Source organism: Thunnus albacares, chromosome 7, assembly GCF_914725855.1.
Source record: "Thunnus albacares chromosome 7, fThuAlb1.1, whole genome shotgun sequence".
In the NCBI taxonomy this organism is placed as follows: Eukaryota; Metazoa; Chordata; class Actinopteri; order Scombriformes; family Scombridae; genus Thunnus; species Thunnus albacares.
The window spans coordinates 24,721,194-24,741,745 of NC_058112.1; the positions used below are offsets into that span (position 1 = coordinate 24,721,194).

Here is a 20,552-nt window from a genome sequence, read left to right on the forward strand (position 1 = left end):
GCCTGTTTTTTCTACATGTATGTATCTATTTTTTCACCTATTTCCTTGTTTACGTTTATTTACCTTTGTCGAGCCTAATGTCCTTGTGTATTTTTCTGGAGATTGTTGTGTACAAGTATACATGAGACACGAGAGCCACTAAGCCAAGTCAAGTTTCCAGTATGTGTACATACTGGGCCAAAAAGCTGATTCTGATTCTAACATGTTAGAGCTTTATGTTAGTAGTGTACTCATACCACACTTGTATGTACATGTTTTTATAGGTTGTTTTCACAGATTGAAAAAAAAAAAAAAGCATCTGGAAGCAAAACACTAAAATCCACCCATGTGTCATGCACATGGGTGGATGAGCCTCGGGCCCCCATTGACACCCTACACCACACTGTGTAGGCTATGTTACTTTAAGTAAACAAATTAGGTCAATTTATACTGAAATACGCAAATTGTGAGCACAATATCAACTTAAATAAAGATAATGAAATTAGTATTTGACACAGGGCCTCTCTACAAGACAGGGTCTCAAGATTAGGTAATAAAACAGCATTTGTTTGCTTTGCCTGGGGATGCACCACTAAAGCACTATACCAACTGACAAGATGAGGGCCTTAATGCTGGTCCTGCTCAATTAAAATCTGCTTTTAAAACCTTCGTTATTGCAGTTTTATGCTTATAAGGCCAGCTAATATACCAGCACAGAAAAACTGCACATTTTGCACAGACAGTGTGAGGAAGTTTGATTTAATAGGGACTGAGCAGCTCACTGCCCCAAAACCCCCCTAATCTGGCCATGGAAGACATATTTTTCCATAAATAAAGAAAGAGACACTTGACAGTTATATTTGTGTTGTTTGATGTAGGGAAGGATGACCATATAGACTCTGATATTGTATACACTGCTAGTTTGATTTTAACTTTTGGAAAGTACCATATTTACAGGGAATTTTTCAAACCGAACTCCTAACCATTTATTTAGTGCCACTTTCAGAATCCTTCTAGATACCCTAAAATTAATTAAAATAAGAAATATAAAAAATAAAACAATTATTTAAAAAATATGTTCATTTTATCAATTTTTGCATGTTTAAATGTCTTCATTGGATAGCTAACGTACTGATTAAAAATTTGTTCTTTTCAAAATAAAGTAAAACAAATAAAGTATAGTAAAACAATAAGGATAAATGATTTACATTGCACTAAAGTTTCAGTCCTTACAAGCCTGCATACTGTAAAGCTGAATGTTTTGTTTACTGATTAGAGGTGTCCATGCATCTTCACCAAATGTAGAAAATAATGCAGTTTGTTGTTACAGAGCTCGACATGATCTAATGCAGTTCATATGGTGGTAGTGCTACCATTGCACACATGCAAACGTTTCTGTCATGCTATATCAAATCATTAATAACTATATAAAATATCGATCAAATGGAATAATAGTGCAGAAGTGTATACAGTATATGTGTCACATTTAGATCTAAAATGCAATACACAAATTCACACACAGGTACTTACCTTAAACTGAAATATGTTCACTTCACAGCTCAGCAAAGCTTTATCATCCTATTATAATGGCAATAGCAGGTTCCACTTTGCACCAATGGGTGGCGATCTTGCATCAGGCCCAACTGACATAACAGCCCACAGTAATAGACTAGGCATTGTATTTTAATTTGTTCTCTATGTTTCTTTATCTGTGGGGTTTTATACTAACAAATAATACATATCTTAACCATAGAAGCCTACCTTGGGTGTTAGAGGAATATTAATAGTAATATTGAATATTAACTCATAGCACTGTCGATTTGAAATTCAAACAAACAAAAAAACATATTGGATTTTAAAATCATTTTATTTTAAATCCATTCAATGTCAACTTGTTTCATTGTTTAAATGACTAGATATACATTCATCAAACATTTACAGTATTGTTACCAAGCCACAGTACACAATAACATCACATCCAAAGACAGTCTCTGTTGTCTCTTTGCATGACACCATAGCCACAAAAACAAACTCCGTGAAATCCAGGAGGAAAAAAAAAAACAAAAAAACAAAAAAACAAATCAAATATCTAATTCCTATCACTACTGCCCCCTGGTAACATTTTTCTGTCAGTTTTGGACAAAATAAAAATAAAATAAAAGGTCATATTAATCAATATTGTTGTTGGTGTTTGTGTGCTGTAAGGCAGAAAACTATGAACTCATTCCAGAGAGAAAAAAGAAGACGGAGAAAAGAGACAGAGATAGAAAAGGAAGAAGAGTACCTTTCTATGTCCTGAGCTAGTTCAACAAAGGAAGACTAGGTTTCCCTGATACAAGTTAAAAAGTCCCTTGTCAATTCAACACAAAACAGACATTCCTAAGGGTAAGCAGACATCACAAATTTACATGACTTCTCCTCTTGGGCCAGGCTGTAGCATTTCAATCATTTTGTTTTCCTCTTGTTGTTTTATTTTTAAAGCTAGTCCTTCATTGTTACGGTCTTGTACGGTAAAATGTCAATAGCACTTTTGAGCCTCTGTCTTTTTGTCGTTTACACAGGATAGATACCCTAAATCTGTTGTGACATGATTTCCTGTCTGCGTTGCCCGATTGTGTCAGAAACAGCTAATTCTAGCTGCAGACACCAAACAGTGTATAATTCTAAAAGTGTGTGTGTGCACAAGTCAAGTCTTAATCTGAATCTCAAGTGTTTTATGGCATGGGCACACGCTAAGGCACAGATTATTTGTGGTTATAATCCCCAAGCATACCTGGGATCTCCGAGATCTCCAGGAATTTGCAAAGGGAAAAAAAACTGAGCTGCGTTGAATGAATTCTGCGTGTGGGACTGACATTCTGTGTGAAGATATATAAGTAAGAGGCAGCTTAAAGGTCAGTAATCTACTCATGGCATAAAAACATGTTTGGTGAGATAGTACAATATAGCAGCGAGTGAGGAGAGAAAAGTCAGACAAAAAAGTGTGACAAAAACAGGATTACAAAACAATATATACTGCATTTTCCTTACTGCATCTTCTTTACTGTTATAGCGGGTGATAAAATGGCAAATTATGAGTGCATTCAGTTTCTCTGTTTCACCAACAGAGATGTGATGTGTCAAAAGAAATAAAACAAAACAGGTTGGTTTGTTCAACATGAGGAGGGAACTATGGAGCATTTCTGATAGTGATGATGAAATCCTGTGCATATATTACCCCATTTGTTTCTTTATGTGCAACCTGACAACAGTGTATAAAAGAGAAGATCAGTATTGTATGATCTGTAGCTGAGCTGTAGTTTTCATTGTATCCAAAAGGTCATGGAGGTCAAGTTTTAATCAACTACCGCAAAGTCGTGAGCCCGTGCAGCCCTGCAAAGTGCACATAGGCCATCAGTTTAAATCATAAGCGCTTGATTTAACACAAATGAAGTTCAGTTGAAAGGAACTGAATGCATATTGCAGCCATGATGGTTGTCTATCTAAAAAATAACACAAGGAATGTCCCCAATGGGATTCAGATCTATGGATATTCAGATTACCAGTTGCCCTGTTACCCTTAAGTCTATTTACACTGCACTCTTCAGTCGTGCCATTTCAAAAAAACAATTATCAGATTTAGTCATACATATATACTTTAGTATAAAAATATGATCCAATTCAATCAAAACACAATTATGTGGCATTTAAGCAAAAAAGAACATACAGTACATAACTACATTTACTGTACAATTTCAAACATTTAAAAGTATTTACCAAACAGAGGAATACAAAAGTTGATCATCATTAGTACCTTGTATACCTCAAGAGTTAAAAGTTGGGGCGAGCAGTCGGTGTGAGATTTCATCTATGTACAGTGCATTCTGTCTATACAACGTGACGTAATTCTAAAGACGAGGTCCATTTCAGGTGACTGAATTTCAATAAATTCATGATGATTTTAGGAGATTTTGGTGGGATAAGCAGATATTGGTGTGGGGGAGGGGGGGAGCATTCTTTTACAGATTCAGATATATATTTTTTCAAACTATCACACATGCATGTTTCACCATTTCCTGTACTGCAGGTCTTCTTTCAAGCATGTTCATTTACAAGGGGAAGTATCACAAGAAAATCCAGGATTGGCCTTTTTACATACGTAGTTATATCAGACAAAAAAAATCCTAGTCTTGTGGAAAATCATTGTCTTTATCCATCACCGGACACTTGTCTTATTCAGAAAATGCCTTGTGACATTGCACTGGCTTTATTTTTCTCACCGGAGCCCATAAATGTGGGTAGATGCCGGTATCTTTTGATTTAGCTTACAAAAAATGACCAGCCAACTGCAAGAACAACACAGACCCATTTTCACTCAAAAAGACAAGTGTATGATCTATATAGTTTGATCTATTGTTCCATAACATTTTGATTTTTCTCAAAGAAATAAGGTAGATTAATACTTTTGACTTACCGTCATATATAAAAACGTGTACAAAAGACCCCTGAATCTGAATCAACGGCATATGTTAACAGTAATTAATGAGATCTAACTTTAAGGAGGGTTTCACTGAGTGAGAAATTAAGGAACAGATGAATGATTTATAACAAATCAGCTTTGAGTGTGCTGGTATTTAAGGTTGTAATGCGGTTTATCTTGGTGTTAGCCCTTGAAATACCACAACACATAACAGGATGGAGTGCCAAACGTCTGTGCGTGTGTTTTGTGAAGAAGGCAGTGAACGGAGGTCCAGTATAAAATAGTATTGTATTACATTTCACAGGCATGTTTTGTGCTTCAGATGTGCATTGTGGTGCGTTTACACAGTGAATCTGTGCCTGTGTGTCATTTCAGTCTTGAACAACTTCAAATTGCGTAAGATTTTGCTACCTTACTGTGAAGTGTAAAAAATAATATTGCCTATGTAGTTGGTGGACATTTGTTGAAGCAACTTGAGTCATTTGTAATGATAATCAATACCAAGTCTTCATGCTATCTTGTTAGCAAGAGGAAAAATATGACACACAACGATAATTCCCAGAATTAACGATCAATATAAACAAAGTTTAAAAGTATGGCTTGACTTACAGTACAAATAAATGATTATGTTCAAGAGCTTAGTGACACCACAGTTGTGTCTCTGGGTATAGAAAGGTGAAGAAACATGCTAGAGGGCTGGTGCATAGCTAACCATAACCACCCTTTGTTGATAGCCAATTTGACAGAAGCTGCCTTGCGTGAAAACGGTATCATTCCTGTCTTTATGTTGCTGCTGCCACTGAAGTCACTTGGGTGCTGAGAACTGTGAGGGAATATGGCTCTTTGCTCTTTGACATCAGTATAAAAATCTATCAAACATACTGCTGGAGTGGCAACTATCAAGTTCACTGTCTTTCCTCATTTTAGGGCTTTTTTCGGGTCAGTGTAGGAAGAACCATGGAGGTCACCTAAAAGACTTCGAATTGAAAGTAGCATTTAGTATTTTTGTCCAAGAGTTTTACCAGAGATTACATACACTGGTGTCTAGATGGAGGCTCAATCAGCTGTATATCACATCTCAAAGTCCACACAATGGAGTGGAGATCACTGCGTCAAACCAAGAGAGCCACCAGCCTTTTGCCTGGGCTTAAATAGGACCTCTTGTGCTGACAGAAGCCAAAGCTAACTCTTGCTGCATTGGGGGGTTGGGAGGTTTAAGTGGTTCAACCCTAGCTTATGGAGGACTCTTCTTCTTCTCCTGTCCCTGAAAAAGGAGATGGTTCGTAGAGTGCCTCTCCTGGTTACTCCTCCACAATCCTCAGTACATGTCTCTGTATATCTCCTGCAGGAGTGGGTGCAGTGAGGTGTCTTCTGTCTTTTTGATCTCCTGCACCAGCTGCGCATGCTCTGTGACTAACTGCCGGAGGTCAGCCAGTTTCTGCAGCAGCCTGGGGAAGAGGAAAGTGTCGTCGGGGTGATTGGCCAGAAGATGGAGCTGTAGCACCTGCACAATGCTCTCCTGCATTCGCTCGATGTGCCCCACATTCACCAGGCCTGGTCGGTCTAATCACACAGGAGACAAAAAAGTGAGAATCAGACTCCATAAACATAATCTCTTGTTAGAATAAAAGTTTTTCAATGGCACAAGAACACCTTTACAACTTTGAAATTTCTGTGATATCAAAGCACTTGTCACTTGTCTGTGATATCAAAGCACTTTCCCTGCATTCTTACCTCCACAGCAGATGATAGCAGCCACAAACAGAGCCAAGTCACTGTCATCCAGCTCCAGGGCGTTAAACTTCATGGCAAACTGGAACTTTGGCTCCATCATGTCGCTGAACGGCCTCCGCAGGCTCTTGAGAAACTCCCGGGTGATGAAGCCTGAGCCGTACGCTACAAGAAGTCCGTCCTTGTTCATACAGGAGGCCAGCAGGGCAAAGAGGGCCTCATACACGCCATATTTCAAAAGAGTCACCTGATCATTGAGGTCCAGGCTCGAGAACCCGGGGACGGACTTTGCAAATTCTGTGAGCTCGGTGACCGTTTCCACCGAAGTGCATTGGCAGCAGTGGAAAATCCGTACTTCTGCCTCCCTGTCCTTCAGCACTCCCGCGGAGCCGACCATCTTGGCCACCAGCGTCTGCTCTGCCAGCTGTAGAGTGTCCATGTCATGGATGACGAAAGGCTGCAAACAGCGGAGAAAGACACACTCTCATGAACTATATGCGTAAAGCCTGTTTAAAAACGGATTCCCAGTTGAAATGCACAGGCAGTAGTTTGTACTGTGATTTTGGGATACATAAATAAACCTGACCAGACTCGACTAGGCTACATGGATATGGAAAAAGCTGAATCAGCAAACCTCCCTACATGAAAAACTGTAGTGACAGTTGTGTTTACAGATAATCATTATGGAAAGAAAAGCCTCCAGCCCTTATTGACACTTGAATATTTACACGATGACAAAATTACTCTCCTTGACCCTGCAGCTATGTAATTATGGATGTCATTCTTAGCACTTGGGTTTGAAGTGCAAATAGTGTTTCTAGAAATATAAGCAAACAGGGCTTAACTAGGGAAAACTCAAAATGTCAAAAATAATTTATTTTTTGATTCATTTGAAACTATAACCCAGTGTACAAAAACACTTTTGTAATTAAAAAAAAAAGAGGGAAAACCGAAATAGTAGGTCATTTTAGCTGTGTCACCATTCCCACAGTGGACACGTTACAACATCTGATGGGCAGCTACACCTGCTGCTGCACATCAGACCAGAGCTCTGACTCATGAATGCCGTGCTAAACGTGGGCTAGAGTAGCAAGGGAAGGTATGGGGGACATGACGCTGAGGTGTTTAATTTTGTAGTACTTCAAAGCCAACACAACACTTGATCATCAGATAACTAGCAGATAATTTACTATAAGTAGGTGAGTTCATGATCTATCTCGGCTTCAGGATGCCTTGACACAATGTTGCATCAAAACTGCTTACACAGGCCTTACGCGCATGGACATTGTATACAGTAAATAACTTCGGTTTTTGGAAGAGATACTTTTCTTCTTTTTGGGCTCAATGCCTGAACTGCTGCTTTGTGGTCCTGTAGAGGCAAAGGAGCCTAAAAACATCATCTTATTGTTGATATTACAACAGAGGAGACCTTGGTACTTCAGTGGAAAGGGAAAGAAAGGGACCAAAGCCCACAGCCCTGGTTGACACTTAAGATTTCCATGACAGAATAATTACTCTCCTTGACTCTGCAGCTATACCCTCAGGGATCTGAAGAGGGTTTGTAGGCTGAACATTTTTTTCACAGGAAATATGAACACAGTTTCTACTAAAAGCAGAGTCAGGGGTGCTACACTGATAGCGCTACACTGTAACTGACTGTCTGCTGCAACACATCTGATATTGTGTGTTCTGCAGAAGCTCTGCACTGTCTCCAAAAGATTACAGCATTACAGTTACAGATAAGCAACAATGCATATCCTTAGTGTGCTCAGATTTGTTATACTGAACCCTTCTCATATCAGTCAATAGACAGATCAGTTGGGAGAGACCTGACTTCATCTGTACAAATTCACAATTTCTTCTTATAAAACAAAAATGCCAAATATTTACTGGTTTCAGCTACTCGAATATGAGAATTTACATTTTGGACTGCTGGACAAAATTAGCAATCTGAAGACGTGAACTTGAATTAAAGCTAACTTGAAGAGTTCTCTTGAAAACATGTTTGCATTCACATGCATTGTGTGTATCCTTGAGGCCTAACAAACATGTTAAATGTACTGTATTTCCATTCTCATAAAACATTTGCAAAACTGATTTTTTCAATGTTTAAATCATACGTTGTTTACATGCGTGTTTGCTAGCTTGCAGTCGAATAGTGAGAAACTGTCTGCAGGAATGTGTGTAGCTGCTGGCATGGGTTCATGTGCATGATACAAACAAATCGGGCACCCACTTGTAAAAACATTGCTCCATAGCACTATTAATAGTCAGTCAAAGTTGGGCATACTTAACTATTTTCCAACAGTTTACAGACTAAACATTTAACCAATTGCTCGACAAATAACAGGATTTCAACTTGTTAATGATATTTTTTTCCCTTTCCTCATTAAACTATCAAGTTTACACTGTAGACCTGTGCAGCAGCAAGAGAAGAAGCTTGACATTTCTTTAGCTGCTTTGTTTTTGCACATCAAGTCAAGTCTGTACATACTGCTGGTGGTGATTCATAAACCAGTTAAGCCAAACAATAAAATTGATATTAGCTGCACAGAGATTAGAGCCAACAGTGAGACAGTTATTGCTCAGTGTTCCTCCCAGATGATTACACTGATGAGTCACACCTGACAGAAGTCTTCTGGCTCACTTACAGGTATTAACCGGTGCCAAGTGAGTTGATGATGGAGGATGTACTTTTTCTTAAGAGTCATTAAGAGTCATTTCATATTAACCGTTTCTATATCAGCTGTCCTCTTTCAACAGTATCTTAAGGATTTCAAAACATTATATCTCCCAAATCAGTTTCAGTAGGTCTTCAAATAATGTGAGATGCAACAAAATGAGAAGGTTGTATTTTCCTCTGATGCTATACGGTCTCACTATTAAAGCAATACAACATGTCAGCATGTGCACACTGATCCCTGGCAAATGGCAAAATATGACTTTCATGGGAAGTTTCCTGCTGTATAAAAGTACAGTGACACCATGAATGAACTCTAAAATCAAAAGGTGGATCAAACAACGTGTGCATTTTCAACTGACTGCTTTCCAACGGCTGCAGACCACAGAGATTAACTCTGGACTCTAAATGGACGCTTATCCATTTGGAAGCTTTGATCTCTTGAATCAGTGGGGAGAGAGTCTGTGTTTGAACATGGGATGCGCACTTTGTCTGACCTGTTCCTCTTGACCTTTTTCACACCTACACACATCCATCCAGGGTATTCACAACAATTCTGGGCAGCAGGCCCTGACCCCATCCTTGTCAACCCCTCTTTTCCAATGAGAAAAGAACGCTGAAGAAACAAGGGTGCGGGATGTTTTTGGGGACGGGTGATGAAAATAGCGTAGGAATGGAGTGAAACAGACTGTGGAGGGAGAAGTGATGGGCTCATACACTGGCTCTTTATACTGTTTCCGTGCAAACAGACATTTCCTTGTCCAGCTTGTGTGTTGGCTTGCACTACTGATTGAGAAAGTTATTTCTGTCATTGGCTGGCTGCACATAATCTCTGAGGTACTGGTTGCCAGGTCATATTGAGACATAAATTTGATTGCAAATTTTGAATGGACTAAGGACAAGATTAAAATCACTCAGATGGGGAAGAAATAAATTAAAAGTTGCAACATAACTTGACCCGTGAGGAAAGAGCCATGAACACACAATCAACACATACGCAACACCTTTCACTCACCAACCCACTACTCTTAATCAACGTACAGGGGTGCTGGTCTTCCCGGTAAGAATGGTTCGAGCCTTAGCCTTGTTCATGTTGAAGTTCTTGAGGTAGGCCTCATAAATCTGCCTGGCCAGCGTCTTCTGGTCAGCTATCTGGGGGTCTTCCACCTCCCTGTCCCCCGTCACCATCTCCGCCTTCAGCTTCAGCTTCTCCGACTGGGGCATCCGACCAAAACGGATGGCTGCAGACAGAACCACAGACAGAGAGTCAGATTAAGATAACACAATTTGTGCCAGTGTAAATCTGTCAAATCACAGATGAAACTTACAGTATACAAGATATTATAGTGAAAGCAATAAATCCAGTGTCTGTATTAGATTTAATATTATTATTATAAACAGCGACAGCGAACACAATAGAGCACAGAGAAAGTATGAGAACAAGATGGGCACATAAAATTCTTTTTATCTAAATCAGTTTTGGAAAATGTCAAATAGCTTGAGCTCCACAAAACCATATGAATCAATTATTCAAGATGCTGACATCTGGAGGAATAATTTTCGAAATCTATACAAAGACACTCCACTAAGTAAAATAAATTCAAAACAACATATCAGCAGAGAAATAAAACATTAAATGATTCCAAAAATATGTATCCAATTGTATCCAAACAAAGCTTGCACAGCTATTAGACAGACAGTATTAGGAATTAAATGTTCAAAAACAACTCCACTAAATCCAGGCTTTATAATAATCGAGTCCTTCTGTCTTTTATAAAAAAAAGACTTAAGAAGAAACTAGATCTGCAAAAAGCATAGTGCCAGAACTGGACAGTCACTATAAATCTAAGCCAAATAGTCTTCCAAAAGAGATGCAGTTTCCAAAAAAAGAGGCCAAGAGGTCACGAAAACATAGACGAGTTTACCATAGAAGGTACTTTCAAAGACAAAAGCATCACCTACGTCTGCACTAGTTTTACAGATGCAAGCAGTTTCACCCTGGCTATGAAAATAAGCTCAAAGAGTCCTCCGTGCATTAAAGAAACACTCGAAATCCAAATTTAGATCAAATATTGGGTTAAAATATTTCACTGTGAGTCACGAAAAATGTATATTGGTGAAGTATTCTGGTCCCTGAAAGAATAATTTCATCAGCTTCAGCTGGAACTATTGGGAAACCTGATAAATGACACTTAGTCCGAAGTATTGGGTCCACTCAATCATCACAGTTGGACTGGATGGGACAAGAGAAATCCTATGAGCAGAATTCACATGGATTCATCCAGCAAAATGAAACACAAAATCATGTGAGGCTAAATAAAATTGAGTAATATTTATTAATAATTAACAGCCACAAACATGCACTGAAGTTTAGGACGCACAAAAGGTGCAAACTCAATGACCATCAAACAAATGTAAAACAATCTCAGATCAAATCTCATATTCAACACATCAAAACTATGCTGGGTGAAAGAAACACAGTAGGCAAAGTGCCACAATCTCAGTTACTAACCAATATTATGCTCAATCACATCTACAAACCCTACTTCAAAGGCAGGTCATATGATTCTGATACCATGAATGTCAATTAGCAGCATTTGGAAGTGGGCACCTGGGTAAGCAACATGAAACAACTAGCAGAGTTTCAAAGACACAGGAGTCCAAACCGCAGGTGAATCAGTAAAGTCATGATAACATGCAAAGACAGACAAACTGAATCAACGAGGAACAGTGACACAAAAACAAGAGACATACAGTTTATCTTGATGCTTTTTTTTCTCCATAAAGAACAAATGAAAGAAGAAGATTAGCATGAGCAGAAGGATAACGATGACAGAATCGTTAAAAGCTACAAGAAGTTTCATTTTCATGCGTTACAGCTCGAGGAAATTATGAATGGACACAACATTCTACACACTACGGGGTGCGCTGCAAGGTGGCATCACTTGTGTGGAGTGTGCTTGAACACTATACAAGAGTTGTTTTTGTACGAGAGGATACTGGAATCTCTCAGACGGCCTGATCCCATTTGACTAATGAGATTAGAGGTGAACTGCTTTTAACCTCTCCTCACCAATTTAAATGGGCACAGGCTGGCGCAGACAAACACACACACACACAAACACACTCCTATGAGAACCCGACATCCAACTGCACCAGCCGCCTGCATTTATGAGAGACTATTAAAGCATAAAGAGGAGATCTGATTTCCCTGTTTTCCAAAGAGCCACCCACTGTTGAAACAAATCCAGGCATACTGAGCAGGGCTGAGCAGGGATGAGATACCGAGCTAGCAGACAGCATGAGGGCCCATTAGATTACTGCTCACAAAGTGGATGGATCATCTGAAGCTGGTAAAGCTCCACAGCAGGCGCCTGGGCAGGAGCCAAGTCTAATTAAGATGAGAGGAAGTGAGTGATGTTAAGCTAAGCATAAGTCCATTTCCTAAGAGCCAGTGTGAGGGCATGAGTCTGTGATTCGAGCAGGGAGGGTGGGGGGGCTCTAGGTGGGAGGGGGGGACGGACTATCATTCCGCTGAATCGTCTGTTTCAGCCGCTGATTTGTGGAAGAAGATTCAAGCCAATTAGCATCTCCTTCCCTACAGTCAGACGTATCAGTGCTCTGGATTTCCCCACACACTGCAACAACTTTCAGTTTATTGCAGTGAATCAGTGAGCATGTAATCTGAGGTTTTGTGTAATATCAAGATGTTGCATTCAGGAAACTTCCTAACAATTAACTAGTAAAAGCACTTTGCTGCTTTGGAGACAGCAAGAGAGTAGTGTGGTTGATATAAGTGCTGAAACAGTCAATCAATTAAGTTTATTGGCAGAAAACTTTTCAATTTTTCAGCCACTCTCAAGTGAGGATTTGCTGGTTTTCCCTGTTTTCTCTATTTACATGATTGTAATGGAAAATCATCTTGATTCTAGGAAATTGTGACAGGCATTTTTAATTATTGTCTTTGACATTATATATGATAAACAAAATGTACAGACAAGAACATAAGGAATAGAAAACATTTATTGGCGTAAGCCGTGGCGATGCCTTTTTAAATTTCACTTTTGAGGACTTCAAAATTTACAGCAATGAATTTACATTTTGTTATACTGCACCAGAATCAGTTGTGCATCTATGTTATGATTGCCCCTTATCAATATTCAGGATTTTATGTTATATAAATAAAACAGAGCATCCTGTTATGCTTAAAATATATTAAAATTTGAACACAAATATCATAAATTTAATCTAATTTAAATTTAATCATTATGGGACAATTTCACATGTACAAAACAAAACTTTCTAAATCTTTCCCTTTCTGATGATGTCTGAATGTTTGTTTATATTTAAAAAAAAAAAAAAAAAATCTAACCATAACTGAACCGTTTTGTTAAGAATCATCTGATGCAGTCAAATTTAGCTATTGAATCAAATTGCTGGTCGATACAAACAGAGGGACAAAACTCCAAAATTAGCAGTGCTGTAGTCCTGTAGTCTGATAGACCTCAAGACCTCAAAAGATTAAGTTGCACTTGCATCTCAAATCTCCTTCCTTGCCCTCTACGGTTACATTTAGGCCCATGAAACTCAATACACATATACCGTAAGAGGAAGTGCAGCTGACAGAAATACTACTACTGCTGCGCTTTTAGGCACTATGTGGGCCACACCTTAAGGAAGCACTGAAACCTCTGAAGTCAATAAACCCATGAGACTAAAAAAAAAAAGCCAGTTATCAATAAAGACGCTCAGTCCATGCTCTGTATCCACAAGTTCACTGCCACCAACGTGGAATATCTGCAAAGTGTGCAGAGTCTATATGTAAACCCACCGATTGCATTGACCTTTTTGATCCTTCTACAAGTAACGCACCGACCGACCGGGAAAAACAAGCACCTGCACACCCACACATACACACAAACGTCATCTCCAAAATCTGTTTCAGAGCTTTTTTTTCCAATCAGGATATTGACCTTGTCTAAGGGTCAGCATGTCATGTTGTATGTTTACACAGTGTAAACAACAATATTCCTGTATTCCAAACAAAGATAAGTGACACTGAAGAGGATATCTGGAAAGACAATGTTGTGTTAACAGCAACAGGGTGTTAACAGCTGTTGCGTGTGCAAGTTCTTTCTCTGTGACCGTCAAGACTGAAACCCAAAGACACTTGTGATCAGACTGTGCAGGCATATGCAAGTGAAAGCAAATATTCAAAAAAATTGAGAAGTCAGAAACAATATGGGAATAAAGTTAGAATTTTGAGGAAAAGTCACATAGGTACAAAAATGCAGCCTTAGTTTTAAAAGAGAAAAGTCATTAGAAGTAAAGAGGAAATTTGTGAGAACTTTGTGAACTTTATTCACACAATATAATGATTTAGTTTCGTCTCGCAAAATTATGACCTGTAATATCTCAACTTCTCCTCTCTCTCTCTCTCTATATATATATATATATATATATATATACACACACACACACACACACAAACAAATAAATAAATAAAATGTTCCCCCTGACAGCTGCCCTAATAGTCTATCATATCAAATATACTGTTGCCACACAAAGAAACAAAAATGTTCACTGTGAAGAACCACAAGGAGCAGAAATTATTGCTGTAAACACAGTGCAGGGTTGCTTCCAGTGTCAAATTACACAGAACTGTAAGGTTTAAGTTGTGAATCTTATGTTCATGCATCACATGACAATATTAGGCATCATGCATGATTATTTAGCATTAACAAAATTATTATAGTCATTGTCGATTGTTTTTAATTCTATTGTTAGAAAGGCTGGCTATTAGTGGCCTACATAGCTTTCTGGAGGTCACATATTCAGGAGGACCGGCCCATTTGGTGCTTGTGATTAAGCACCGGAGTTTGTAGTGACAGAACAGATTAATCAAAAGGTGGACAGACTCACTTAGTCATGTGATTTCCAGTTTTCCAGTTCACATATTTGCACCAAAAGGGTTGAATGGGTTCAAACATTGCAATGCAACATAACTCCATCACTCAAAAGGCTGCTACACACTCAGACACAGATAGAATATGTCATCTACATGCACGAGTTGTAGCTCTCCGTGGTCTTTAGCGGGACATATAGCTGCGTAATAACCCGGATTAGTCTTCAATTAGTGACTTGCCTGAACATGCAATGTAACACTCAACTGTGGTGTCAGATTGCTTATTTTTGCTACGTATGTATGTACATGCCTGTTCATTTTTTTCTCAGTATCTGCACAACTGTGGTGATGTGTTAAGTAGTGTGTGTTTATAAGTAACAAGAACCATGTGTGTGTTTGCTGCTGAGCATGAAGCACCGCTCAGACTTGCCCTGCCTCGTAGGACTCACCGTTGTGGGACATGCCCACTGACAGGCACTTCTGGAAGCGGCAGTATTGGCACTTGTTGCGGTTCTTCTTTTGGATCTTGCAGCGGCGCTCACACTTGTCATACTCCAGCTTCAGACGGATTGTCCTCCGAAAAAAACCCTGAAGGAACGAGCGGATAGACAGACAGAAAGAGAAGTTCAAATCCCAAACATTGTAAAAAATGTAATCACTGCTAATGTTTTGACAGTTATTTTCATTTGTAAGGATGACAACCTAAACCAGTCAGTCAGGCAGGACGTGAGGAACAAAAAAAACACAAACTAGTAAAACATGAAAGGTATCGTGTACATAGGGTCTCCGTAATCATGCAACCAGTTTTAGCATAAAAAATAACTATTGATCAATAGAATAGAAGCTGTTAGAAAATAAGCTATGTATTCCTATATGAAGGGTGTGTGACAGTATCAGATACATGGTTTCGCCACCAGTTTCTCCCCGCTTACACAACTTTGACAAAAAGAAACATTTAACTTTGGCGAACAACAGTTGGACCGAGCGGTGTGTTTGCAGTTGGCTGGAGGGCGGAAAATAGCTTGGGGAGTTGCTTAATAACACATTTAGCCATACTTAATAGCAAATTGCAATTTTTTTCCAAAACTGTCACCAAGTGTGCCAAAACACATACAGACACCCTGACCCACACCAATTATGAAAGACTCACAAATGTTCATATGATACGAGCTTACACAGGATTACATGGACAACCATGTGAGCATAAGTTAAGTAACTCTCACCCACTAACCCCCAACCTCACGTGCGCACACACACACACGTATGCACACATAAAACAAGGGTGACATGAAAGAAATGTGGGCTTCATGTCGACACTCCGCGTGTCTTCTGTCGTAAAAGATCAGTGCATTGACATCACGTGGGTCAGGCTGCTCCTGTTACTGTTCGCAACCAAATAAGAGGGAGAAAATTTGATCAGCTTCCAGCTTTTGGCGATGGGGTCCTACAACACGTGAATGTGCTACTTTTTTGCCACAGTTAGAACTATTTTGGTTATTTCACATTACAGATTTGTTTATTTGTTTGTCTGTGATCTTCCCAGCTGTTTGAAGTGAGAAGGGTTTTGTTGGATAAAGGTGATGTCAGGCATTTCCATGTACTAATCAGAATTCTAATCAAAATAAGAATCTAAAGTAGATTAACTGGATTTTTGAGTGTTTAACTGAGCAGGGATTTGTTTGTCTAACTCTAACTGTTTGGTATAACATCTCAGTTTGCATAGTGAAGATATCAGGGCTATATTTTAACAGAAATACCTGGTTAATACGACATGGCCATGTGGTATTTTTCAACTTCAGGAGTTGCAAACAACAACCTGAACACTCTGTTACAACACACTGGGATACTGAGGTTTGGCAAGGACAGATCAGGGGAATTGGCAAAATCCTGGCAAAAGTGGCGACATAGTTGCCTGGATGCATACCACATGCTGTGATCACAACTACCCTGGTTCCATTCCCAGCTGTGGATCTGTACTGCATGTCCTTCCCCATTTCTCTCGCCCCTCATTTTCAGTCACTTCTCTAATGTTTGCATTTGTATTAAAGGCAATATGCCTAAAATCTCTCCTAATTGAAGGATCCTTTCAAACGGGACATGCCTTGCTGGCGCATCATGATGGATTTGATCAAGAAATCTGCTTCAATAGATCCTGCTCACATTGCAGCAGGGCTTCACCGTTACCCTTTTGCACTTCATAGGTCACTTCTGAAAGATGCGCCTTAAATGGCTCCATCCTATAGGTCGACTTTAAGTTACACAAATTTACCTTGACCTTTGTGATAACTTGTGGTTTTACAGTTTTACAGCCCTACTACTTCACCCTGGATAGGTCACATATCTTTCACTCGGCCCCGTGGATTGACAAAGGTCTCTGTCCAGCTGGGACAGTTACATATTGATGAATGGACACACAATCACACACATACATTATTGCATGTAAAGAGAGACATAGTCATTCTGCTAGTGCACAAACACACACACATTTTCAGTGGCCTGTTGCTCTAATGTGGAAATTTATGTAACAGCATGTTGACATGATTACTGAGTTTATGTATCACTTCCTGAAATTCATACACCCACTCCTATCTTGACTGATACATTTAGCTGAGCTCTGTGGATTCACAGTGCGGAGGTGTAGAAAAGGGTCAGCTGCAACTTTTCCTTCAGTTTTGTTCCCTTCATCGACTAATTGAAACGAAAAAAGAAAACTAAAGAATATTTAAGACCAAGATTAAAAAAAACAAAACACAATATTAACACATAAACACAAAGGCGCACAAACACATGCACACACACCTAATCTTTGTCCTTTGGTGACTCTTCAAAAACTGCCTTGGGTTGTTTTTCAACATGACTGGTAAAAAATTAACTGAAAGATTATTGTGCGACCACGTGTGAAAGCCGAGCCTGTTATTTCTGATGCTTTTCAGAGTTATCCTTAGTCACAAGACACACTGCCTCTGGATTTCTGGCCTGGCATGGCCTACTTTCTTCTGTGTTATACTTCTAAATATGGATATATATACTGTAAAAATTGTATATTGTCTTGAAATAGGTTAATGTGTATCTAGTGGTCTGTTTATGATTCTAGTTAGTAAGTAAGTAAAACACAATGTAGGGTGTGAAGATGAAATAGAGTCAGAGGCATATGTGACAGGTTGGCTTGGCAGCCCCATAACAGAATGGCCACAGGTCCAATCTTCACAACAATGCCCTTGAACAACTGCAGGTCCATTAGTAAGACCCACATGTTCTATCTAGCCTTCACCAAAGTGTATCATAAAAGAGAGAACCACTTGTTTGACTGTGTCATTTATGTGTGCAGTCTTCATCTCACCTTGCAGCCCTCACAGGCGTGGACTCCATAGTGATAGCCCGAGGCACGGTCAGCACACACTCGACACTCCAGATTGAGCGATGAGCTGGAAGATGTGAAGTCCTCCTGGCCTGCTGCCACCCCGTAAATAACTGATGATGGGCTGGATGCTGGGGTCAGGGCATCTAGAAAAAACACAAGTATATAGCTGATTACACATGTCATTGCACTATTCCCATGACCAATGCATTCATCTTAAAAGGCACACTGATTAGCCAATTAAGAATTTCCAATTTACAAAGAAATACACAAACAAACCACATTTTCTTTTGTTGTGCACAAGTGGTGATCCAGTGGTGAAAAAGCACCTGACTGAAAAGCACTTAGACAGTTTTTTTTTTGACTCAATTCCAGACGTTCTCAACCAGTCCAGTCCATAGACTGTAGGTCCAGCCTCTCTGACCTTCACAATATTGCCACCCTGGACTGAGCATTTAATCAGATGGGACAGTGGCCCTTACTGGCCCCTTACTCTTGGTATGATGACCACATCTGATTTGAAAGTGGGCACAAACACACTTCAATGAAGATGTCTGTATCTAATGTTTCCATTGCTGCTGCAGTCCTAATCATTATTGTTTAGATAATGTGTACATTCATGAGATAACTGTATATTTTCTATTGTGTATGGGAAATAGCTGGAAATACCAAATTGTAACAGTGCTCTCTATGAAGCACTATTTCCCACAACTTTAACATTTTGAAATGTAATAATATATGTCTACTGAGTATTTTAACATTTTGAAATGTAATAATATATGTCTACTGAGTATTTTGATTCAAGTGCAGGTTCTAAACAGGAAATGGAGCATAACTGGAATCTGCATTACCTCCTCTTTACTAATCTCAGGATATGCTTGAAACAAACTAGTTGGTGCAGCATGTCATCCAACTATGTCTCAAGGCAAACATTTTGACAGCGCGGCCAAAAGCCTGCCATCATAAAGAAGGGCGAGACGTGATAATTGTCTAAATGGGGATAATGTTGCATGCTTTTGAATCTCTCCTCAAAGGTTTTCATGGTGTTGCACTTGTTTGTGTGCAAAAAGAGACAGAGGACGTTGTGTAAGGAATGAAAATAGAGACTGTGATTTGCTGACACATTTCGTTGGACTAGAAAAGTTACTAAAATTGGTGAGGGAGGAGGGAGTTTCAGATGCTGTTCGATCCAACAAGCCCTTCACTTGAAGCATACTGTCCTCTTGAACTCTTTCTATTTCTGGTGAAGCTCAGTAAACATGACCAATCTTATGTTTTTTTCCTTTCTGTAATTTATGCACGGTGCACAAATTAATAACTTTGGAAAGGTGAACACATGATGGCCCTGTTGTATTTTGCCATAGTCCTCTAGCAAACAACTGGTGGAATTTAAATACAGTTTGACCTCTTTGGGCCGACAAAGACAGTCTGTTCCATCACAGCACCTATTCATTCAGAGATAATAGTATGCCGTTTGTGGCATGTTGCCTGTGACAAGCATAACAGCGTTGGAGTAGTATTACTGTTATTCCTCATGGATGACAAGTCATGGGGTTTGCCATGGGTCGCCAAAAGTTTCCTATTTCCACCTTGTGAAGGGAACATGGTTGGTAGAACTTGCTCAGTACACAAATAGCAAAGACGAAATGGTACAAAACAGTGGCACTAAGTCAAGCCACATGAATTGGGAGAGAGACGCCAGAATGGGGATAAACAGCATTTGGCAGCGGGCCTGGTGCAAATGCACATGTTTTGACTGAGTGTGGACAAGAAAAGCATGTCAGTGTTTCTTCTGCTCTCGTCTCTCACCGTTAGCACTCCTAAACACCAATAAATCCTAAACACCCTCTCACTGACTTTTCCATGACATCATCACATCATCAAATGTTTCCGTGATGCCTTCTCTGACCAGTTCCCTCTCTTTTCTCTTTTCCTCTCTTCTCCCTCACTCATACCTTCTATTCTTCCAACAAATGTTTATCTTCCTAGACCATTCACAGCCTCTTCGCTTGTTGCATAATTTGGTAGTAGCATAAATCTCCTAGATGTCCACAGGACTTCTATTCAGGAGGAAACACGGAAGCAAAGTGGATGTTTCCTGAGAGGTGGTGCGTGGTGGCTGAGGAATGTGTGAATTCCTCATTGGCTATGGGGCGAGGAGAAGGGCTAGAGGAAGACAGATTGCTAGAAGGAGGGAGTACAGAGAATGAGAAGTATATAAGGAAAAACAAATAAGTAGGAAACATAGAAGGAAATTGGCAGAAAATGGGCAGGAAAAAGCATCAATAGACTCAGTGAGTCTGAGACAGACAAGGACATATTGATCAGGATCAAGGGACTACTGCCCAAAGGTGAGAAAAATTGGGTCAGTCAGACATTCGGAGTAAAAATAGGCTGTCAAAGGCTTTTAGTGTAGCCTTGTTGTAGGTAAAGGCGAGAG

General features: G+C 39.5%; 1 protein-coding gene across 1 annotated transcript in view; it reads right to left on the minus strand.

Moving 5' to 3' along the window:
- Positions 1-1,827: 1,827 nt before the first annotated feature.
- pparab (peroxisome proliferator-activated receptor alpha b) overlaps positions 1,828-20,552 on the minus strand; it is a 33,191-nt gene continuing 14,466 nt past the window's right edge. The window contains exons 3-7 of the mRNA XM_044355484.1: positions 18,095-18,258; positions 15,204-15,342; positions 9,891-10,090; positions 6,173-6,626; positions 1,828-6,001 (exon numbers count right to left, since the gene is read on the minus strand). Of these exons, the coding sequence (XP_044211419.1) occupies positions 5,757-6,001; positions 6,173-6,626; positions 9,891-10,090; positions 15,204-15,342; positions 18,095-18,258 (1,202 nt within the window). The 3' untranslated portion in view covers positions 1,828-5,756. The remainder of the gene's footprint in view (positions 6,002-6,172; positions 6,627-9,890; positions 10,091-15,203; positions 15,343-18,094; positions 18,259-20,552) is intronic.